Raw genomic sequence first — 25,464 nt, forward strand, 5'->3', positions numbered from 1 at the left:
GCTTTATAGTTTCAAATCTTAGAGGCTAAGTATTAGCCTGCTGCCTTCCAAAATATAACTTAGTTTTAATAAAATGACGTGGCTAGGCTTACTTATTCTTCAATGCAGCTTGCTTAAAGCTCAAAAAACGTTTTATAGTCTTAAAGATCCTGTGGAATCTCCATTAGTAAATAGTTTTGTATGGATTGTTTAATTAGCCTTCTGATTCTTTAGAGGAGTTCTTTTGCTTGTTTTGTTTTTTGATAAATAGGAATGCATCCGTTTTTAATTCCATTCAGCACATTGGTAGGGAATTTAGTACTCAAGACTGTTTCCTGCAAGCCTAAATTTAAAGCTCAAAGTGAGGACAATACAGAAGGGAGTGAATGCGCAGTTTTTAAGAGTTCATTTGGCAGAATTTTATTTTCATTATACAAACCACAGAAAGCGAAGCTGGGTAAAATCTCGAATGTTAAGCATCTCGAGAAGATAGTGGTTTTCGCCTAAAGGCAACTCTGAATGGTGGTGGGGTTGAGGGGAGGACGGAGAGGCTGGAGATTTAGCTCACTAAGAGAGAAAGTGAGTTAAAGTGAACTTAGGATAACTTGGTTAGTAATTGATGCAAGACGTCCACGTTTGACTCTGTCGTACGGAGGGTTCAAGGCTGTGTATAGAAAGGGGCACAGAAGAAGGGTGAAACTAGGGCAGGGGGGTGGGTGTGGGGCGGGAAAGAACCGAAGGGAGGGTGGGTTTCGGAAGCGGCAGTGATGGGAGAAAGCGCGCTGGAGGCAGGAAGCGCGCGCCGACCCTCCCGCCGGGCCGGGCGCGCTGGCCCTGAGCCAGGGCGCGGTGGTCGAGGCGGGGAGACGAGCTCTAAGGGAGTCGGCAACCGGGCGGCAAAGTCCGGTGCGGGCCGAGGCGCCCGGCGGAGCGCACTTGTCTCCGTTTGTAAAAGGTGCTCAGGGCGCCCACCCCGGTGAGTTGACCGCCCGGCGGGAAGAGGCGGGAACCGCGGGGCGAGCGGCGCGGGCTCCTCCCCCGGCGCCTCGGCTATCTGGGTCAGGACGAGGCGGCCGCGGCGCCGGACCTCTGGACCCGCTGGCTCCGAGACTACTGTCTGCTCGCCGCTTCAATCCCAGCCACCCCGTCGGCAGGTCCCCGGTGTCCGGCAGCAGAGAGGCCGGCGCGGAGAGAACTGGCGCTGCGCAGGTGGGCAGTGGGTATCTCGGCTGTCCGGGGTGGGACGCGACCGAGGATCGAGGCAGCACTTCCGGCGGTGGCCACCGCACTTCCGGGTCGTGCGGGCGTCCTCTAGGCGTCCGCAAGCCTGGGGGGCATCCTCCTCCGGGCGGTAGAGCGGGCTTGCAGCAGTTTACCCTGGCGCAACCCTCGCTCAGCCGGTGCCTGGGAAGTTTCAACCCCGGAGGTCGCTAGTATTTCCACGCGGGCGCCTGGCGTGCGGTGCGTGGGGAGCGGTCAGCGTACTGCCTCGGCCTGTCGGGTCCCTGCAAACGCCGATGAGTTTCTGCCGGAGACACTTGCTCGCTTCTCACCTGGGCTCCCTGGGTCTTTCTTACCTTTGAAACGTCAGCAAACGTTTTTGTTTTGTTTTGCTTTGTTTTGATCAGATTCTCCACCTATTTTACACAAAATGAAGGCTAGATTTTCAGTGAGACAAACATTTGCAAATAAGCCAAACATCAGGGAGCCCTAAATGAAAAAGAAATTATAAAATAGGGAAAAATATGAAAACCGAAAGAAATATGAGTATTAGAATTCACTTAGAAAGTATCAAGTTATCCAGGTCGCTGTGGAGAATCTAATCGGTAATTCAAGGTCTCAGAGCAATTCCCTTGGGAAACTTAAAACTCAGGGTCGTTTATAGCCCATATTGTGCCTTTACCCTTGCAAAAATTTTCATCTTCCGAGTTTATCAGAGTTCTATATTTTATGTATTTCCCCCTACGAATCTGCTGATGAATTAAGTGAATATATATGCTAAATATTGCTGAAAGCATTGTAAGTAACTTGGTAAAACATAATTTCCATTTCTAAAAATTAATTTTAATTAAATCTAGAACATGAAAATTAAATGTTTTCTGAAGTTAATGTTTATGACAGGTTCTACAAAGGAATTTTAATGCAGAAATTTCAGTAGAGTCAACATTTTGATGATTTACTATTTCAGCAGCATTCTTAATTCTCATCTCTGCAAACAACCTTTAATTATGTATTACCCATTAATTTTAGATGCCAATAATTTATAATAAAATAATGTCTATTATTTTACATTATTATTAGCACCTTACAAATTGAAATGTGACAGGAATAATACTTAGTATCTGATTATCTAGTCTATATATATATATTTTTTTAAACCAAGAATCAATCTTTTTTCCTTCCTTCCTTCCTTCCTTCTATCCTTCTCTCTCTCCCTCCCTCCCACTCTCTCTCCTTCTTTCTTTCTTTCTTTATGCCATGGGATCTTACTTCCCTGACCGGGGATTGACCAGGGCCCCAGCAGTGAAAGCGCTGAGTCCTAACTACTGGACCACTAGGGAATTCCCTAGTCAATATATTTTTAAATTACTGCGTTTTTATACTAAAGTACCAAGTGTCTACTACTAATGTGATAATTAAATGTATTAAAGTTATGTAAATGATGTAATATAACCTTTGAAATTATACTGCAGGCAAGCACTCATTTTTAATGAGTGGCATTTTGCAAACTATTGGCTTAGAAGCACATTCATTTTATACTGATATAAAACTCAAACATAGCTTAAGCTATTATTCTGTAATTGTGATTATTTAAAACAAATACCTGCTCCATTGATTTTAGTTTTTTTCCCAGTTGATTTTCTCAGTTCTGAAGTCATATTTCAATATGGTAGTTCTATTTTTAGCTATTTAAGGAACCTCCGTACTGTTCTCCATAGTGGCTGTATCAATTTACATTCCCACCAACAGTGTAAGAGGGTTCCCTTTTCTCCACACCCTCTCCAGCATTTATTGTTTGTAGATTTTTTGATGATGACCATTCTGACCAGTGTGAGATGATACCTCATTGTGATTTTGATTTGCATTTCTCTAATGATCCCTGATGTTGAGGATCTTTTCATGTGCCTGTTGGCCATCTGTATGTCTTCTTTGGAGAAATGTCTGCTTAGGTCTTCTGCCCATTTTTGGATTGGGTTGTTTTTTTTTTAATATTGAGCTGTATGAGCTGTTTGTATATTTTGGAGCTTAATCCTTTGTCAGTGGCTTCGTTTGCAAATATTTTCTCCCATTCTGGAGGTTGTCTTTTCGTCTTTTTTATGGTTTCCTTTGCTGTGACAACTGTGGATCTTTATATAACACTGCTTTATAAACTTAGGACCCTTACAACAGTATATCCTCTTTTTCCCTTCCCAGCCTTTGGGCTACTGTTGTCCTACTTTCTTACTTCTACATATGATAAAAACCTCATGATATGTTATTGTCATTTTTGCTGTAATAAGCAAATATTTTATGAATAAATCTTAAAATGAGAAAAATGACTTATATTTTGCCACATGTTTGCCACTACTCGTGCTCTTCATCCTTTGTATTGATCCAAGTTTCTATGTGTTATTATTTTCCTTCTGCCTGAAGAACCTCTGTTAGCATTTCTTGTAGTGAATAGCTGCTGGTAATGGATTCTCTCAACTTTTCTTTGTTTAAAAAATTCATTATTTTACCCTCATTTTTGAAAAATATTTTACTGGGTGTAGAAATGCAAGTTGACAGTTTCTTTCAGCACTTTAAAGAGGTCACTCTGTTGTCTTCTTGCTTGAATAGTTTCTGAGGTGATGCCTTGGAGACAGTATCTGCTGTAATCTTATCTTTTTTTCTCTGTACATAATATGTCTTTTTTTTCCCCATCACTGGCTGCTTTTCACATTTCTTTATCACTGGTTTTCAGCATTTTAATAATGTTTTGCCATGGTTTGGTTTTCTTAATTTATTCTTCTTGGATTATGTTGACCTTCTTGGATCTCTGGGTTTATAGATTTTGTCCAACTTGGAATTTTTTGGCCATTTTTCCTTCAAATTTTTTTTGTTACCCCTCCTTTTCTTCCCTTTAACTATATATGTTTTAGACTGCTTGATATTACCCTATAGGCTCTACTTGGTTTTTTGTTTGTTTGTTTTTTAGTCTTTTTTTAAAATCTGTGTGCTTCATTTTGGATGATGTCTTAGTCCATTTGGACTGCTATAACAAAATCTTGTAGACTGGGTGGCTTATATACAACAGAAGTTTATGTCTCATCATTCTGGAGGCTAAGAAATCCAAGATCAAGGCACTGGCAGATTCACTGTTTTGTGGGGGCCTGTTTCCTGGTTCATAGCTGGCACCTTCTTGCTGTAACTTTGTGTCGTGGAAGGAACAAGGGATCTCTCTGGGGTCTCTTTATAAGGGCCCTAATCCTATTTATGAGGGCTCTGCCTCCTAAAGGGACTCTATCCAATACTATCACCTTGGGGATTAGGATTTCAACATATGAATTTGGGGGGACACAAATATTTAGTCTATAGCAGATGGTTTCTATTGCTGTGTCTTTGGGTTTGCTGATATATTTTTTTTTTCCTGTAGTGTTTCTCTGCTGTTAATCTTATTCAGTAAAATTTTATTTCAGTTATTTTATTTTTTATCTTTAGAGGTTCTATATGGTTCTGCTTAATGCCTTCTATAACTTTCCTCATCATGTTTATGTTTTCCTTTAGCATATTTTTAATATTTATATTAAATAATGAACGTAATATCTGTAATAGTTGTTTTAAAACCCTTATCTGCTAATTATATCACCCTTGTCATTTTCCTGCTTTTTTACATGTCTAGTAATTTTTGATTAGATGGTCAACATTGTGATTTTATGTTGTTGAGTTCTGGATTTTTTCTATTCCTGTAAAGAGTGTCTACTGAAGGCAGTTAAATTACTTGTGAATCAGTTTGATCCTTTGAAGGCTCATTTTTAATCTATTTTAGAGCAGGTCTAAATAGCCTTAACTCTAGTGTTAATTTAGCTGCATTAGCAAGCCATTACCCTTCTGAAGCCTCTACTGAAAGTCTCAAGTAACTCATACACACTCTACACTCTGGATGGTAAACACTTGAACACTTACCGGTTCTGTGTAATCTTTAGGAATAGTTCAGCTTACAGCTCCCTGGTAATTGTTCTTTTCCTTGAAATTGTTTTTTGCCTGGCTCAGTGAGGTTTCACTCTATGCGTGTGCAGATTGGTATTCAATTAAAGATGCAAGGAGAGGGACTTCCCTGGTGGTCCAGTGGCTAAGACTCCGTATTCCCAATGCAGGGGGCCCAGGTTCAATCCCTGGTCAGGGAACTAGATCCCACATGCATGCCACAACTAAGAGTTTGCATGTTGCAACTAAAGATTCCATAGGCTGCAACTAAAAGGATGCCGCAACTAATGATCCTATATGCCACAACTAAAGATCCTGCATGCCACAACCAAGATCCCACGTGCTGCAACTAAGACCTGGCGCAGCCAAAATAAATAAATAAAAAAATTTTTAAATAAAAAAAAAAAGACTCAAGAATAGCCCTATGTGTATTTCTGGAACTCTTTCTCTGCATAACTCCCTCATCTTCAGTACTAAGTGGGCACAAATTCTGGGTGCTTCAGTTTCTCTGAACTCTGATCTCTGTTCAACTCAGTGAGATTACCAGGCTCTGTTTGGTTTTCCCTTCCCTGTGCCATAGTCCAGAAATTGCCTCCAACTGGAAACCTGGGGAGATCATAGTACTTTCCTCTTTGTTTCCCTTTTATCAGGCATTAAGGGTGGCAGTGCTATAATAATTTGCTCCTTGAGAAAGTGTCAGGAAAAACAAACCAAAATATTTGCAAATTTAATTTCCTGTAACATACAGTTTACCATTATTTGTATCATTTCTCCCAAGTTGCAAATAAAATTTAATACAGGTGTTTACCTGTTTATAAAATAGGGGAAATTGATGGGAAAACAATTTTGGAAACTTCAAAGTCTGTATAAAAGCCTTATTGTATTTTTTTTTTTTTTTTTTTTTTAATTTTTTTATTTTTTTCTTTTTGCGGTATGCGGGCCTCTCACTGTTGTGGCCTCTCCCGTTGCGGAGCACAGGCTCCGGACGCGCAGGCCCAGCGGCCATGGCTCACGGGCCCAGCCGCTCCGCGGCATATGGGATCCTCCCAGACCGGGGCACGAACCCGCATCCCCTGCATCGGCAGGCGGACTCTCAACCACTGCGCCACCAGGGAGGCCCGCCTTATTGTATTTTACACTCGTTACAAAAGTTTATCATTGTATTTATATACTCATTGCCATTTTAAAGTCTCAGAAGGAAAGGGGGATTTATATTTTTGTTTTCCTTTAGTGGCCTTCTTTAAGAACAGTGATAAGCAATAAAACTAGTGAAGAGGGGATGAAGTAAAGAAAGATTATGGTGCATTTTGTCAAAGTAGCTAAGTTTATATGCAACAAGTTTATGTTTATATGGAAGTTTATAAGTTTATATGGAAGCTTAGGCCCATGTAGCCCAAAGCTTGGGTCTTTGATGCAAAATGGTGAAAGTTCAGAAGGAGAAAGGAGTCAAAGAAATTACTTTTTTGTTACTTTAAAAATAAGTGAACACTTGAAAGAAAATAAAAACATTAAGACCTCAGACAGAAATAGAAATGTAAGAAGCAGAAGAATTCCAGGTCAGAAGAAAGGAGGTAAAGCTTGCACATACATTAGCATCTCTGCTTTCCATGTTGAATAAAAGAGATGAGGTAAGGTTACAAACTTGCCACAACTCTTTGTATATTTTATATCTCAAAGCCCATTTTAAAATGTTTATCACTCTAGGGCTTCCCTGGTGGCGCAGTGGTTGAGAATCCGCCTGCCGATGCAGGGGACATGGGTTCGTGCCCCGGTCTGGGAAGATCCCACATGCCGCGGAGCGGCTAGGCCCGTGAGCCATGGCCGCTGAGCCTGCGCGTCCGGAGCCTGTGCTCTGCAACGGGAGAGGCCACAACAGTGAGAGGCCCGCGTACCGCAAAATAAATAAATAAATAAATAAAATGTTTATCACTCTAAATTGGAGTACAAAATGTTAACTAGATGCCAAGGAAGAGCTTTTTCTTGGGCTTTCCTTAAAGATTAGATAAAACCCAGACATTAGCACACTAGTTAATTTTATACAAATAAAAGGTTCAGATACAGTTAAGCATAATTTGAATTCTTAAATAGTTTTTTTCAGAAATTTATAATGATGCTTTTACCTCTATCATACCCTTTAAAAATATATGGTAAAGGGCCTCCCTGGTGGCGCAGTGGTTGAGAGTCCGCCTGCCGATGCAGGGGATACGGGTTCGTGCCCCGGTCTGGGAGGATCCCATATGCCGCGGAGCGGCTGGGCCCGTGAGCCATGGCCGCTGGGCCTGCGCATCCGGAGCCTGTGCTCCGCAACGGGAGAGGCCACAACAGTGAGAGGCCCGCATACCGCAAAAAAAAAAAAAAAAAAAAAAAAAAATATATATATATATATATATATGGTAAAGAGTAAATTTCAGATCAGAAGTAGAATACAAATTCTGAATTAAAGTTGATACTTTACACTGGTTGTCAGTCGTATCCATAAAGGTAGTACTTCTACTCAGCCACATACATTATAGAGGCAATTACTCATAGTTTATTTTAGTTTGTGATTTATCAAGTGTTATTAAATTTTTTGTGTGATGAGGTAGACTTGGTTTTTGTTGATTGAAAAAGCCCTAATATTTTTGTCTTGGGAAAGACAGAAACAATGTTCATTTACATTTATACTTTTAATTTTAGAAACAAAAACCAGGAAATGCCTTGGTCCACAAACAAAGAAATGATACTTGGCATCATGGTGGGAACTACTGGAATCAGCTTGCTGCTTCTGTGGTACCACAAGGTTCGTAAACCAAGGACAGCAATGGATTTACCTAAATTTCTTTCTCTGGGTAATTCACTTGATTTGATGCCTTTGCAAGATGAAATGCCTAATGGCCAAGGAACAACAGCGATCTTTCAAGGAAGGCAACTTCAGATATTGGAGAAGTTAAATGAATTACTGACAAATATGGAAGAACTCAAAGAGGAAATCAGAGTTCTTAAAGAAGCCATTCCAAAGCTGGAGGAATATATCCAAGGCGAACTTGGAAGGAAGATAACTGTTCACAAGATAAGTCCTCAGCACAGAGCTAGAAGAAGAAGGCTTGTCACAGTTCAAAGTTCAGCAACAAGTAATAGTTCAGAGGAAGCGGAAAGTGAAGGAGGGTAAGATTCTTTAAGATGTTTCCCATGTTGAATTGATTATTTATTGCAGTATTGCTATTACTTAGGTACTTTCATTATACATTCCCAGTCATATATTCTGTTACTAAGAAGGCATGAAAAGGAGTGATTTTGTCTTATTTTACAATTAAAACCCTATTCCTTAGAGGTCAGTATTTTAGTTTAGACCTCAATGACAAAATGAATGTAACTTACTCTTGTGCTAGGTGGCATCACATGAGTATTGAGGAAGACAGTGATTGTTTGCCAAAATGTGTAACCTGTGGCCACTGTGTGACCCCTTACATAAGGACTGTCCAAAAAGTACTGTCTAATAAAACTTTCTGTGATGACGGAAATGGTCTAAATCTGTGCTGCCCAATATGGTAGCCAGTAGCCACATGTGGCTATTAAGCACTTGAAATGTAGCTAGTGAAACTGAGGAACTGAATTTTTAATCTCATTTCATTGTAATTAATTTAAAATTAGCCACATGGGACTAATGGCTACTGAATTGGGCAGTGCAGACCTAAGTAGATTTGAGAATGTACAAGTGACTCAGTTTCATCCTTGCATGGGTAATTCATTGAATTCTACAATCAAGAACATAAATAATGTTCTTTTAGGGGAAAAACAATTGATTTGTGAAAAAAGGAATTGTGCCTGACTAGTGTTTCCAAGGAGTAAAATAGGCAAGTAAATAAAGATGCACCAGTGAATGTAGCATAGCCTGAAATTCTTTAAGGCAGGGACCCTATGTTTTCGTCATCGTATTCCTAACACCTATTATTGTGCCTACCGCTGAGTAGATGCCAGTAACTATTTCTTGAATTAATGAGTGAGCTGCTAAATAACTATAGAATTGGAAGAAGGAGAAGGGATCTGGAAAGAGGAAACAAAGTGTGGGAATTTAAGGGTGATTTCATAGATAAAGAAGTGTAAATGGTTGATGAGGTCTTTGAGATCAATGCTAGGACTGGAATTACTTAGCATCTTTATATGGAACTGGAGAAATAACTTATGAAAAATCTTTCAGAGAGAGAAGAGCCACAAATGCTAGATCTAGATAACAAGAAGGTCTTAAAAATTTGTGTTCCTGAACAATAGGAAAAGTTGTAGACTGGTTTTAAAATAGGCAATGAAATGGTTTTTGTTTGTTTGTTTTAATTTTTATTTATTTATTTTTGGCTGTGTTTGGTCTTCGTTGCTGGACGCAGGCTTTCTCTAGTTGTGGTGAGCGGGAGCTGCTCTTCGTTGCAGTGCATGGGCTTCTTATTGCAGTGGCTTCTCTTGTTGTGGAGCATGGGCTCTAGGTGCATGGGCTTCAGTAGTTGTGGCACAAGGGCTCAATAGTTGTGGCTCATAGGCTCTAGAGCATAGGCTCAGTAGTCGTGGCGCATGGGCTTAGTTGCTCCTTGGCATGTGGAATCTTCCTGGACCAGGGCTCGAACCCATGTCCCCTGCATTGGCAGGCAGATTCTTAACCACTGCGCCACTCTTGTAGGTGGTGCAGTGGCAACAAACAAGTCCCTGCACCTGTCGAACTTACATTCTCTTGGTTTTTGCCTCCAATTTGGAGACATTTGTCTATAGAAGCCTCATCTAGTGATCTTGCTTCTTGTGCTTTGTTCACAACTTGAAGCGCACTATGTTCATTCCTCCTACTAGTGAGTCCACAGGTGAATCTGGGTGCCCCTGATTCATGGGACCAACAATGAAACTTAAATCTTTAAGTGTCCTCTCCAATGCCCAGGACCAATAGATACAATGCATTAAATATTACAGTAATTCTATGTGTCATATAAGGGAAAGAAAAAGATCCCAGTTCTGTGCACAGATACTACAGAAGAAAATGAAAGTCAACTCCATCAAAAATTTGTTCCAGATCCTGTTCTAAATGTTTTATATTCGTTATCTCCTTTAATCCATACAATAACTCTCTAAGGAAGATGATACTGTTATCCTCATTCTAGAGATAAGTCTGGGAAAGGTTAGGTAATTCCTTGCCGTGCTACACTGCCTCTTTTCTTCCTCATCTCCAGTTAAGAGAAGTGCAAGGTGTCAGAGTGCTCTAAAAACATTATCCTAGGAGATAAAGGGAGGGGGGATAAGGCCAATATGTGTGCAAAGTGCCTGCGGAACTCAGACTTTACCTCCCAAGGTGCCTGGCTACCGAAGTACCATAACAGTCACCTCAGTTCCATTTGAGTGCCCTTGAAGGCCTAACCTAAGCTAAGGAGGAGTGTGTGGGGTCAGACATACTGTATGTCACTGATTATAAGATGAACCTTCTTTCACATTTTAACATCTCTTAAGTCAAGATGTATCTTACCACCAATTAATAGATCATATCACTGTGTCATAGTTTAATTGGCAACATTTTTTCCTTTCTTGCAGTTGATGGTGGTTTTGATTCTGTGAAAATACGGGGTAGATACCTTTGTGGGTGTAAGGGCCAGAAGCTGAAAGAGTTCCTGCCTCATCACCCTTGTTTTCTCAGGGAAGGACCTAGGTCATCTTCTAGACTGGAGGGGAAAGTACACTGAGGCGTGTGAGGAAGGAGACTGAGATTCTTGACTCCCCTCTTCCCCATACCACCATCCTCTCCCATCCTCTGTCAAGTTCCAAGTCTTAGGGCTTTGGCCTTCTTAAGAGCCTGCACTGATGTGTTCACTGTGATGTCTGCAGTGCTTAGTACAGTGCCTGACACATTATAGATGATCGTTACATATTTATATTAATAAATGAATGAACACATGACCAAAGAAAGTACTGAAGAGACATTGTGGGGGGTGGAAGAGGACATTAACTAGGAACGTGGGTAAGGATTACCCTGCAGACTGTTGCTCCAACTGAGGTTCAAGACTGTGTACCAGTTTGCACTGTAGCGTGCATCTTTTCACTAGTTCTTGGCATTTCATATATAGAAGTGGAGGAGTCAGAGGGCTTAATTGATTCAAATTAGGAGATTTGCAGAGTGAGTGTGATAGAGAGGCAAAAGGCTAAGGACGTCGAGAGTATAGATAAGGAAATAAGTCTTCTAATGTTGCTGGAACACATCTGTGTTTACTTCTTGACCTAAAATGTGTATTTTTTTTGCTTCTATTGTTTTAAAAACTACTTCCTGTTTGTTATTAGGTCAGTTCAAACCCTTGACTATGTACTGTTTCTTTACTAGACTGTATTTAGTAACTACTGTCTAGTGAGTTAATTTTATTAACCTTTCTTTCAAAAGAAACTAATAGTGGATAAGGAAATTATAGAAATAACCTATGAAATTATTTGGTGATCTTCAAGCCATATTTTTTTCTACCTTTCAAATCACATAGATAATCATGCTATCTGAGTAGCTACAAACAGTGAACCTCTGTGGTTAGAGTTTAATATTGTAATGAAAGAAAATTATTAACCTGGTGGTAATTTAGTGATGAACATTATTGTTATTTTGCATAATTAGGTATATTTGGTAAATATACAAATAACTATCATTCATATCATGTAATAGGTTGAATAATTTACATTCACTGCAATAAGATCAGCTAAACATGTAACTGTACTTTATAACTGAATTCAGAGTAGCTCACTGTCACTGATGTGGGAAAATCTGGCTGATGTGGGAAAATCTGAATGCGCCAATTCAAGTTAACTCTGTCAATTCTAGTTTAGAGCTAGTTATTTTGTGTTAAAGATTAAGTCACATTCAGGGTCCCCCCTTCCCTCTTACTTCTTCTCAAGTGTAAGCTAGGTCCCTAAAGGGACTTAGCATCTAGGCACCAAGAAAGGAGGGACATTCAGTCCTGATACCATTCACTGTCCTTGTCCTTATTGGACTCCAGCTCAGGTAGGAAGCTGCTGTGAGGTTCCTTTTAACCGTCACTTTAGGGTTTGTTTATTACCAAGATGATCTAGATCAGAGCTACTCAAACTGTGGTCTCGGGCTTCCCAGGTGGCGCAGTGGTTGAGAGTCCGCCTGCCGATGCAGGGGACACAGGTTCGTGCCCCGGTCCGGAAGAATCCCACATGCCACGGAGTGGCTGGGCCCGCAAGCCATGGCCGCTGAGCCTGCATGTCCGGAGCCTGTGCTCCGCAATGGGAGAGGCCACCACAGTGAGAGGCCCGTGTACCGGGGGAAAAAAAAAAAAAAAAAAAGTGTGGTCTGTGGGCCAGCAGCATCCATATCCCACCTAGTCTGGGAGCTTGATGGAAATTTGCATTCTCAAGACCAGCCCCAGACCCAGTGAATCCGAATCTCTGGGATTCTGCATTGTGCCCAGGAATCTGTATTTTTAAATGCTCTCCTGGTGACTCTGATGTACCCTAAAGTTTGAGAAGCTTTGTTCTAGAAGATTTTCTAACTTTCAGCTGAGATATCATGACAGGATTATAATTTTAATTACTAGCAATTATAGTTATAGATAAATAAGATGTCCCTGAGGCATAGTGAGGAATATAATGATGAGGTATTAGTCTTGATGGGAATAGAGTGGCTGAGGTAAAAAAGGAAGAGGTTTAGGTAACCATAGGACATGATGAATGCAGAAGGCACCTGGGAACATGGAATTGATAGAATAAAGAGGATTGGGAAGGGATTGAAGGAGAAGCGTGTTTTAAATGCTTACTGTTATGACAGTTTACTCACTTCTTCTGGGCTGTGTCTAATTAAGGTTCTCTTAAAAATAAGCCATGAGGGGGTGATTTTAGGATTAGAGATTTAGATAAGTACTCTCTCCAGAAAAATATTACACAACCTTTAGATATTACTCATGCTAGTATGCAATGTCTTCTCCTTTCAAACGTCTGTGCAGATCTGGACCTTCTTCCCCACCCCCCAGACATGCACACCTAAACCCTTTTTTTAAATTGATATTTGTAGATGTATTCAGTGGGGTGAGGAGGGGAGTGATCTGACCTTGTTCATTACCTCCTTTGGGCAGAAGTATTTGTCAGCATTGAGATCTTGTCATAACTTCATCATTTCCTTTGGGGTAGCTCAGTGGGCAAGTGCTTCTTTTAGAGGCCTTTAGTGGGAATGTTAAACAACAAACTGGTCTACTTTTGGAAGAGAAGTTTTTAATAGAAACTTTATAAGCATTATATAATCCATTGTTTCAGTTGCAAAAGATGTCCTTTTGGAAAAGGTACTCACAGATTTAATGTGACTTAGGAACAATAGACAATAATCTCACAAGAAAGGGAAGCAAATAATAGATTGCTATAATGAGAGACAGTCCTCCTTGGGCTTCCTATTCACTTACACATCTTGCTAGGTACGCCAAGAATCAAGAATGTAAGGCCCTGACCACCCTTTTTTTCCCCTAATTTTTTTAAAAAACGAAACTTTACTTTTTTAGAGCAGTTTTAAGTTCACAGCAAAATTGAGGGGTTGGTACAGAGATTTCCCGTACAATCCCTACCCTCACACATGTATAGCCTCCCCCATTATCAACAGCTCCAGCCAGAGTGGTACATGTGTTACAGCTGATGAACATACATTGATACATACATCATAATCACCCAAAGTCCATTGTTTACATTATGGTTCACTCTCGGTGTTGTACATTCTGTGGGTTTGGACAAATGCATAATGACATGTATCCACTATTACAGCATAATACAGAGTGTTTTCACTGCCCTAAAAATCCTCTGTGCTCTGCCTATTCATCCCTCTCTCCCCCCAAACCCCTGGCAACCTCTGATCTTTATACTGTCTCCACTGTTTTGCCTTTTCTAGAATGTCATATAGTTGGAATCATATAGTATGTAGCCTGTATTGGCTTCTTTTACTTAGTAATGTGCATTTAAGTTTCCTCCATATCTCTTCATGGCTTAATAGCGCATTTCATTTTAGTGCTGAATAATATTCCATTGTCTGGATATACCACCATTTATTTATCCATTCACCTACTGAAGGACATCTTGGTTGCTTCCAAGTTATGGCAATGATGAAGGCAGCTGCTGTAACCATCCATGTACAGGTTTTTGAGTGGACATAAGTTTTCATCTCATTTAGGGAAATACTGGAGCACTTGATTGCTGGATTGTATGGTTAAGAGTATGTTTAGTTATGTAAAAAGCCTCCAAACTGTCTTCCAAAGTGGCTGTACCATTTTGCATTCCCACAAGCAATGAATGAGAGTTCCTGTTACTCCACATCCTCCCCAGTGTTTGGTGTTGTCGGTATTCTGGATTTTGACCATTCTAATAGGTGTGTAGTGGTATCTCGTTGTTTTAGTTTACATTTCTGTAATGACATATGATGTGAAGGATCTTTTCATATGCTTATTTTCCATCTGCATATCTTCTTTGGTGAGGTATCTGTTAAGATCTTTGGCCCATTTTTAAATGAGATTGTTCATTTTCTTATGGTTGAGTTTTAAGAGTTCTTTGTATATTTTGGATAACCGTCCTTTTTCAGATGTGTATTTTGCAAATACTTTCAGTCTGTAGCTTCTCATTTTCTTGACATTATCTTTCACAGAGCAGAAGCTTATCAATTATTTCTTTCATGGATCATGCCTTTGGTATTGTATTTAAAAAGTCATTGCCATACCCAAATTTATCTAGGTTTTTCTCCTATGTTATCTTCTAGGAGCTTCATAGTTTTACATTTTATATTTAGGTCTGTGACCCAATTTGAGTTAATTTTTGTGAAGCGGGTAAGGTATGTGTAGCCACTCTTTATCCAGGCCATTTCTCTGGTTTGTGGTGAGAAGCCTTGAGGAATGAGGTAATGTTTCCCTTCTGGACCAACATTTAGTATTGTCAGATTTTTAAATTTTGTAAATGCAACAGGTGTCAATAATATCTCTCTGTGGTCATGATTTGTATTTCTCTGATCGCTAGTGAATGTTGAACATCTTTTCTTATGTTTATTGGCTATATGTATTTTTTCATTTGGGAAAACCTCTTTTGAGCTTATTTCTGTTGCATTTATTGTGTTTTTTTCATTGAATTTTAGAAAATATTTATGTATTCTTGATATTAATGTTCTCCAGTTGTACATGTTACAAAATATCTATTCCTGGTTTTTAATTTGTGTTTTTGCATTTTTGAACATATCTTTTGATTAGCAACAGTTTTTCATTTTAATATAGTCAAATTGGTTAATCTTTCATAATTAATAATCATTAATCATCATTTATAGCTAATGCTTTTGTATTTTGGTCAAGAAAATTTCTTTCCCCATAGACTAAAAGTTATTTACCTATATTTTCCATTTAGAGTTTAAAAAATTATTTTTAACACTTAATTCCTTATACCATCCTTATACCTTAGAGTTATTTTTAATATTATAAGACAGAGATTCAATTTCAACTTTTTCCATAGAGATAACCATTCTTTTCCACCTCAGTCTGTTAACTTCTCACTAATCTGACATGTCACATCTGTCATATACCACACTTTCATTTGTGTATGCGGCTGTTTCTTGGCTCTGTTCTGTTCTGTCAGTCACTCACCTATCCTTGTACCAATAGCACACTGTCTTTAATTATTGCAGCTGCATGATAGGTCCTAATATCTGGTGAGGTAAGTCTTCTCTCCCTGCTCTCCTTCTTAACAGTGCTTTGACTATTCTCGGCTCTTTACCTTTTCATGTAACTTTTAGGATCATCTTATTAAATTCTATGAAATTTCTGGTGAGGTTTATAAAATTGGAATTACATTGAATTAATCTGGAGAGAATTTACTTATTTATAGTATCAGTTGTTTCTAGCCATGAACATGATATATTTTTCCATGAATTTAGGTTCTTTTGTAAACAGCTTTTAATATATCTTTTATGATATGCTCCATAGAATTTTTACATATGTTTTATTAGATTTGTTCCTGGGTGTCTGATATTCTCTGAGATCACTGTAAGTAAAGTATTTTATATAATTTTGTTTTTTAGGCTTTTTGCTGCTAATATATTAAAAATGAAACTCACTTTCATATCTTAATCTTATATGCAGCCAACCTGCTAAACTCTATTAGTCTCATAATTTGTAGGGTTTTTTTAATGTGTTCTATGTAAATAATCGTATCATATGCAATAATATGAAGGTTATGTTTGAACAAGGGTGTGAAACAGGTGAGGAAGTAAATTATGTGGATATCTAGTGGAGAACATAGCAGGCAGAAAGACAGCAAATAAAGATGTTAAAGCAGGAACATGGCTGATGTGTTCAAGGAATATCAAGGAAGCCAGAGTTCCTGGAGTGCTGAGCAAGCAGGAGAGTGGTAGGAGATGAGGTCAGAGGTATTGGACTAGATTATGTAGGGTCTTGTAAACAACTCTAAGGACTTAGGTTTTTACTCTGATTTGGTCATCCACTGGAAGGTTTTGAGAAAAGGGTGACATGATCTAATTCAGCTTTTTAAAGGACCATTCTGGCTCCTATGTTGAGAATAAACTACAACGGTCAAGGACTAAAGCAGGGAGACATGATAGGAGGCCATTGCAATAATCCAGATAACGTGATGGTGGTCTAGACCAGGGGAGTAGTGGGCAAAGGTGGTGAGAGGTGGCTAGGTTCTGGATATATTTTGAAGATAGAACTAACAGGAATTTCTGAATGTTGCTTAGGAGAGACAAAGAAGTCAAGGATGATCCTAAGTTTTTTGGTTTGAGCAATTAGAAGAATGAAGTTGCCACTGATAATGTTGTTGAAGAAGTTGAGCATCATTTCACATAGTGTCTTCTTTGTAAGGACTTTGAAGGAAACTTGAGTCTTATTATTGGAAAAAAGTGCATTTCTCTCAAGAACTTGCTTCATTTCTATCTTTGTTAGAATCTGTTGGGAACTGTGACTGCTTTAGCTGCTGGAAGATGTAGAACCACATTTGTGTGCCTTGTAGCAAGGGTATAGATATCTAAAGTATATGTACTTTTTTATTGACCTCATTCACAGTTGGCCTTGTTTTTATCTTTTCCTACCACTTCTGATTTGTTCTCTTATATGTTATATATCCTTATATACCTCCTTAAAACCTTTTTAGAACAGAACAGTGTGTAAATAAATGAAAACAAATTGTTTGCATTGTATGCTACCAAAAAGGAAATGTGGGAGGTAGCATGAATTTTTAAAGACTAATCTAAGAGAACATCGTCTTGAACTACAAATTAACATGTGTGTGTGTGCATACGTATATATAAAAATACATACATATGTGTGTATAGATGTATATTATATGCATATTTAATATATATACCTGAGTGCCTGCTGAGTTCCTACAACTCTGTATCATTCATTCAGCAATATTTAGTGTGTGTCCACTATGTGTCAGGTGCTGTTCTAGGCGCTTGATGACATCAATTAATAAAACAGAATCCTGTTGTCAGGGAGCATGCCTTCTGGTGGGGGAGATACTGACAAAAATAGCACGTGTATAGGTTAGTAAAGTATATCAGAAGTATGTACTATAGAAAAAACGTCAAGCATGATATGGGAGACTGGAGGTGAAGGAAATATACAGGGAGTTTGGAGTGTTGTGGTCGCAGCATTAAATTGAGTGGTCTGGATGGATCACATTGAGAAGATGACCTTGACAGAGACTTGAAGGAGGTGAGGGTGTGAGTTATGTCCCCTTCTGAAGGAAGAGCCATTCCATCAGCAGGAACAGCAAGAAAAGGTCTTGAGGTAGGAGTGTCCCTGGCTTGTTTAAGGAACAGCTGGGCAGCCAGCACACAATTGACTGAGTGAGAAACGTGGTGGGAAACAAGGTCAGAGAGGTGACTGAGCTGGGAGAGACAAATCTCATCTAGCCTCATAGACTGTTATTAGGACTTGAGCTTTTTCTGGGTGAAAAGGGGCACCATTACAGTGTTTCAAGCCTAAGAGCGAAATGATTTGACTTACATTTTAAAAGGATCACTCTATCCATTATAGTATAACTTTACAGAGAGTTGATGATTATTTCTGCAATTTTAGGTATATTACAGCTAATACTGATACCGAAGAACAGACTTTTCCACTCCCTAAGGCATTTAACACTCATGTAGAGGAATTAAATTTAGATGCCCTTATTCAGATGGCTGATAATTTACGTATGAATGAGTCCAGCAAAATGGAGAGTTTTGAACTACTTTGTGACCACAAAGAAAAGGTAAGAAATATGTGATAATAACATGCTTGTATAGTTTTAATTTTTTATTTAATCTACTGTCCCATTCATGTTGTGACCATAACAATTGTGTCACAGTTTACACAAGCTAAATGATTGATGTAAATTTTTTTATAATATCACTACAATTTTTTAAAAGTATAGGAGTTTATTAGGCTCTAAGGTCATAAAAATGAAAACCAGAGATATTATACAGACTGACACTGATTTTATCAATCTGTTATATTTCATAAATATTTTGTAACAGATAAAGAATAAGACATACTGCTTCTCTGGAGGGAGGAAAAGCTACATTTTAAGCTCGCTACCTTACAGTTCCTAATATAACAGCCATTAGTATTTCACTGTGTCCTACCAGTAATCGTTTTCCAGTGTGTAATGCTGGGCTGAATTGGGAAAGCTCATCCTTCCCACCACCACCAAAGGAAAAAAAAACGGTGGGTTTTGCAATATCACAAAGGTCAATAAATCTTTTTCTTTCCCATGAGAGATTTAAGTCTAACCTTTGAGGATTTAGCAACTCTAAACACATTACCTAAAAGTTTTTAAATCTCCAGGATTGTATTTAGGTAATTTAGGTAAAAAATGTGACTCCTCTTTTGAATGTATGTAATCTCTAATAACTTCAAGATATTATCTGAAATGCCCATTGAAGCATCATATTAATAATAGATAACTTAGAAAGGAAAACAAGGAGAGGATACTACAACCCAGAGAGAATTTATAAATTCTGACACCTATCAAGTTTCTCATCTTTGTATGTGTGGAGCTGGTGTCGGCATAATATTCATTGGTTTTAAGATCCAAATGTAACACTACATTACATCACATTTTGTAGCCATGAATACTTGAACTTAAAGTGTGATATGCACATGAATAGATACAGTCATTTCTAAGTACCAGTTTACCTAATTTTTTTAAAGTTGCAGTGGAAAACACAGTCTGGTCACGTTTCTGAGCTTATTTAATGTGCAGTTCTGTCTATTCAGTTTAGAGATGAAATAGAGTTTATTTGGCGGTTTGCTCGTGCTTATGGAGACATGTACGAGCTATCTACAAATGCACAAGAAAAGAAGCATTATGCTAATATTGGTAAGTATTTTGTAAATATTAATTATCCTCAAGTAGTAATCATTATCTATAGTAAACCACTAATGAATTTTAATTAAAGCTTAATTATCTTAGCTAAAACAAGTATGTTTAATCTATTTCAACATATCCTAGTACTTATATAGTCTAAGGACAGAAAGTTTTTTTTTGTTTTTTTGTGTTATTTTGCGGTACGCGGGCCTCTCACTGTTGTGGCCTCTCCCGTTGCGGAGCACAGGCTCCGGACGCGTAGGCTCAGTGGCCATGGCAGCCATGGCTCACGGGCCCAGCCGCTCCATGGCATGTGGGATCCTCCCGGACCGGGGCACGAACCCATGTTCCCTTGCATCGTCAGGCGGACTCTCAACCACTGCAGGAAGCCCCCAGAAAGGTTTTTTTAGAATAAAAGTACATGTTCTTAAAAAATATTTGAGCATACTAGAACAGGTAACTGAAAAACTCAAATTCCAGCTTTTAAAGTTTATAAAATCACAGAAAGATGAGACAGTAAGTGGTAATAATATGAGAAGCGATAATAGCAGTAGTCTTTCACCACAATTAAAATAACCCTCCTTACTCCCTGTAACGTAGAACTCCAGGTACCACAAATAAATAACTACTCATACTTTAATGTTTTTTTCAAAATTTATCTTGATAAAACAAGATTAGCCTTGTTTTAGCTAATTGGTTAAGCTGAGCAAGGAGTCCATAGTTGTTCATTATACTGTCCTCTATTTTCCAAAGTAACAACAACAAAAGAAAAACAGCTTGGGCTTCCCTAGTGGTGCAGTGGTTGAGAGTCCGCCTGCCGATGCGGGGGACACAGGTTCGTGCTCTGGTCCGGGAGGATCCCACATGCCGCGGAGCGGCTAGGCCCATGAGCCATGGCCGCTGAGCCTGTGCATCCGGAGCCTGTGCTCCGCAAAGGGAGAGGCCACAACGGTGAGAGGCCCGCGTACTGCAAAAAAAAACAAAAAATGAAAAACAGCTAGAATGTCAAATTTGATATGTATATAAACCTTGGCTCTCACTGAGTATCAAACTCTTTCTTGCAAAAAGCCCCCTAAGTTTCAGGATAGTAATTTGACATCAAAACTTCTTTAGTTTTTTTGTTTTTTGTTTTTTGTTTTTATTCCAAAGTCTTCTCTTTTCCAGGCTTTCCTTCTCTGAGATAGCATGAGGAAGAAACAGCAAGAAGATAATGATACTGCCAATCTCCTTCCACTCTAGTTCCCTGTCATTTTTATTTCTAAGAAGGAAATATTTCCAAGTTCCTTGAAATTACATTTCTTCTGCTTGTAGGTTTCTTTGCCAAGTGGCCTCTGTACTTTAATTCTTAGTGGGAGGAGGATGGAAGGAATTCCCCTTACTATTCTTTACATATTCATCATCAGCTTTGTGGGGCAGTTTTTCTGTAGCAGTCCTTCTTGCAGACCATAAACAAAATGGAATTCTAGGGAAGAGATTTATTAACATGAAGGTAAATAAAAATTTAGCCAGAGAACAAACTGACTTTTTTTTTTTTTTTTTTTTTTTTTTTTTTTTGCGGTATGCGGGCCTCCCACTGCCGTGGCCTCCCCCATTGCGGAGCACAGGCTCCGGACGCCCAGGCCCAGCGGCCACGGCTCACGGGCCCAGCCGCTCCGCGGCACATGGGATCCTCCCAGACCGGGGCACGAACCCGCATCCCCTGCATCGGCAGGCGGACTCTCAACCACTGCGCCACCAGGGAGGCCCCCTGACTTATTTTTATATCTACTGAGAAAGTCAGAGTATATCTATGTAAACTGTTCCAACATCTGTCAATATTAAATATATATTAAATAATTTAAAAATATATATTAAATGTATTTTTTTTCTTGAGCACCTCCCTGCCCTGGGCATTAAGGCTCCTCCTATGTTAGAAGGTAGAAATATGATAGCAAACTAGACATGTTCTCAGACTGCAAGGAGCTTATGGCTTTGTGGGGAAGATAGTATTACTAAAATAATCCTACATATAAAGAAACACACTGAAGTAAGTTGTTAGTAAAGAAGAATGTGGCATATTAAGAGATGGTATAACAGAAAGGAGGATATGATGGCGGGGGTGAATGTTGATGCAGGGAACTCTTTCTTCTGGAAGTAAGTCTCACATAGTAAAATTACTTGGGACCTGTATTTTTAAATGGAGTGAGAGTTTAACTGAGTTAATGTATGAGATGGTGAAAATGGAGAAAGAAGTAGGCTGGAGGAAATCCAAACTCTCGTACCCAAGTACAAGAAAGGAGCATGGATTGAGACAGGATATATTCAAAAAAGAGAAAAGTTTATAGTGTCAAAGAAAAAACAGTGACCCCTCAGATGTGTTCATGCAGTTATAGAAATAAATTTAACAGAATTCCTATTTTTTATCCAAGACATATTTATGAGAAATTTTTGTTTATTTATTCAAAATATTTATTTGAAATCACCGTTTCTAGGAGCAAAGTTAAAATGAAGGGTGAGGGAAGGAGAGAAGGAGGGACATGAATATGATCAAGACAGTGTTACACTAAGGAACTTACTGACAAGATCAATATGGAGACAGGCAATTGTAATTCAATGCACAGGTAGTAAGTGCCTGGCAAAGGTGATGGCAAAGAACACTGGAGCTGAGACATTGGAGACTGGAGTTGAAGGGCATTGGCACCCAGTACAAGGGAGGAAGAGTGCTATTATTGCTCATAACAGTATATTTGAACTTGTATGCTGAGAGAAGATTGGATCACTGAAGAGTACAGAATTCTTTCCTAAACCTCCAACTGGGGTATACCATTATGCAGTACATCAGTGGACATACTATGATTGATCATACTTGTCTTCCAAATAAAATATGAATCTTATATCTAAGAGAACATTGTTGTAATTTTCAGAATTAAATGACTGATAGAAATGCCACAAATAGATCACAAAATACAATTTTGTAAGGGAAATAGCTTTCCTTTCAGGCTGAAGCTGCATAAATGAGGCTGCAAAACCAATCTGTATAGTACCCAGCTCCATTTTATATTCTCAGAGCGATGGAATCACCTCTATTTTAAGCTTGTGGCAGTGCCCTAAAAGCTATTTTTGTTCATTTGGCAATGTAGGGAAAATGTTGATTTAGTTTTTAAAGTCTGTACATTTAAAAGTATTTATGTTTTTTGATCATTCATTACCAAATTACTAACTCTTTTAATATATGTCCACAATGTACTATCAGTTATTATTTTAAAATACTTCCTTTTAGTTTTTTTCCAGCTTACGTAGATTTCTATACAGGGTAGTTCTTTTAATGGACAGAGCTATAAAGTACCACATTAGCAAATTAACAAATAGGAGAATGATTTTAGAATAAAATATCTTTATTTATAAAAATTATCTAAACTACTTATTTAGAAGAGCATTTTGTAGATCATTGGATAGTCTCTTCAAGCAAAAAAAAAAAAATTAGAGCAGGGAAAAGGAGATGGTATAAAATAAAGCAGCCACTTTTTGAGAAAGATTTTCAGAATGTAGTTTAGACCAGCGGTCCCCACCCTTTTTGGCACCAGGGACCAGTTTCGTGGAAGACAATTTTTCCCCCGGGGTGGGGGGGTGGTGGGGAGTGACGGGGAGCAGCAGATGAAGCTTTGCCCACTCGCCCGCGGCTCACCTCCTGCTGTGTGGTCTGGTTCCTAACAGGCTGCGGAGCAGTACCGGTCCACTGCCTGGGGGTTGGGGACCCCTGGGTTAGACAAACCTCTATCCAAAAATTAATAGGTTATTAAAAGTTATTCTAAAACTATGTAAACTTATTTAGGGGAATTATTTATTTACTGAGCCTGCTCATTATTGTGAAAGATTAGACAAGAGCTTCTCTGGGACATCTTCCCTTACCCCTTCAGATAGATTAGATGGAGTTGCTCTCTCCGTTCTCTGTTATACTCTCTTTTTTACCTTGTATTTATTTTTTGCACATAATTCGTTTGTTTATGTACCTGCTGCCTACTGAAATGTGAATCCTTGGAAGTCAAGAACTGTGTCTTATTTGACTTTTTATTCCCAGAGGCTCACATAATATGATACTTAGAAAGCACTCAGTAAATGTTGGTTGAGTTAATTACAAAACAATTTCTATTAACACTTCTAAATAATGATTGAATGACTTCTCTTGCACTTGGTTAAATCACTTAACCCAGTGAGTCTCAAACTTGAGCATACATCAGAATCACTAGAGGCTAGTTAACACAGATTGCTGACTCTCAGAGTTTATGATCAAGTCCCTCATGTGGTCCAAAATTTGCTTTTCTAACAAGATTCCAGATGATGGCTTCTGGTCTTGGGACCATACTTTGGGAACTACTGGCTTAATTCAATAATTTACCTCCCACCAACTCAGATGAAGGTAATAAGTGTAAGTGCATTTATCTTTCAGGAAAGACATTAGGTGAAAAAGCTATTACTAGAGCACCCATGAATGGACATTGTCATCTATGGTAAGTACATAGAATTTATGCAGTCTTTAAAAAATTCTAATATGCCTCTTTATAAATTACAATGGATTTTAAAAATATTATTGACCCACTTAATGTGTCACATTCACTAAAAAGAATATTTACTATATAGCACAGTAACTGTTCTTGTTCTGTTTATTCTCATGTATTTTCCAGTATATATATTTTAAATATATTTAAGATAAATTTTCATTGAAGAATCATAACTGAATCTACCAAGTCCAATAACTGTGCACATGATAAATTTAATTAAATCTAATTTCATATAACATTATGTTTGAAAACAAAAGCTAAAGTGATGCCACATTTCTAAATGAAATGCAGAGAGAAGAATAAAAGCACATCAGCCATTATACCTTGATGAATAAAGGTATACAAATTCCACAAGTCAAAGGAAAGCCATTTCTAATATAAGAGAGCTCAAACAAAGGAAATCTAATTAGTTGGATGGGTATAGGTGGATATCCTTGGGACAAAAAAATTTATTCTTGAGTATGTTTTGTTTTGGATCTTTTGTATATTTACAATTATAAAACACAAATAAGAAGAAAAATATTGTTTTAAATTAACACTTCATTTTACTCATAGTTGTATTTCTATAGCATTTCTTAGTTTCTTAGTTATTTTTTCTCCCCAGTAATATTGGTACTTTAGGTGCTAGGAAGACATAGTCGTAAATTTATTTTTGACCCTTCTCTCAGACCTAGATTGTCAGGAATCCACCCCTCTTTGGGATTATTTTATTCTTCTGGGATAGTCTTAGGCAAATCTCTCTCAGAATGACTTCTTTTCTGCAGGTCCACATTTATCCTCCAGGAAATTCATTTTTGCCCCACCAACTCAAAAGTACAAACGATTTTTCCAAAGCAGACCTGTTTCTTTACACTGCCACCAGCAGGGGGAGCACCACTCACACAGTCTCATCCTAAAACTTCCCTGGGCAGGAATCAGATAGCATTCTTTATGTCCCCCAAACTCTGAAGGACATGCCAAAATAAGAATAGGTCTTTTGAAGCTGCCATCACTTAAAATGAGAAACAAGGCTACCCCCTTCCATCTCGCATGAGAAGGTGGGAGGTGGAACCCAAGTACCCTAGTAGTTCTATTCGCAGAAATATCCCCTCCAGGTCTCTGCTTCAGCGAACTCTTTGCCTTCTCTTATATAGCCTGGAGATGGGTGAAGGGCTAAGCCTGGCAGAACCTGTGAATCATTTCACTAATGTGTCATGCATGGGTAGTAGAGTGTCTTGCTTTAGGAGCCGGAGTATACCTAATAGATAAAGTATTGTTCTGTGCCCTAGTGCCTCTGCCACAACTCTAGGAGAAAGGTAATTTTGCAATTAACATCCTGGTAGATATCTTTAAGGTCACTTCTCCAGTAATGTAAGGGTCTTGGCTATTATTTCTATAGCCAGCTTTACCTTCCTCACCTAATTTGCATAATACTGATATTAATAAATTAATGTGTTAAAGTACTTCTGTTCTTCCA

General features: G+C 38.6%; 1 protein-coding gene across 2 annotated transcripts in view; it reads left to right on the plus strand.

Moving 5' to 3' along the window:
- The first annotated feature begins 970 nt into the window (after positions 1-970).
- Positions 971-25,464, plus strand: part of RMDN2 (regulator of microtubule dynamics 2) — a 59,800-nt gene continuing 35,306 nt past the window's right edge. The window contains exons 1-5 of one of the 2 annotated variants that reach the window (XM_082642818.1): positions 971-1,188; positions 7,822-8,289; positions 18,198-18,372; positions 19,380-19,482; positions 23,897-23,957. In XM_082642818.1, coding sequence (XP_082498944.1) covers positions 7,838-8,289; positions 18,198-18,372; positions 19,380-19,482; positions 23,897-23,957 — 791 coding nt within the window. In that variant the 5' untranslated portion in view covers positions 971-1,188; positions 7,822-7,837. Of the gene's footprint in view, positions 1,189-1,268; positions 1,441-7,821; positions 8,290-18,197; positions 18,373-19,379; positions 19,483-23,896; positions 23,958-25,464 lie in introns of those variants that run through there. The other variant, XM_082642817.1, reaches the window with a different exon arrangement.

Source organism: Mesoplodon mirus (genome assembly GCF_964341445.2).
Source record: "Mesoplodon mirus genome assembly, chromosome: 14".
NCBI lineage: Eukaryota > Metazoa > Chordata > Mammalia > Artiodactyla > Ziphiidae > Mesoplodon > Mesoplodon mirus.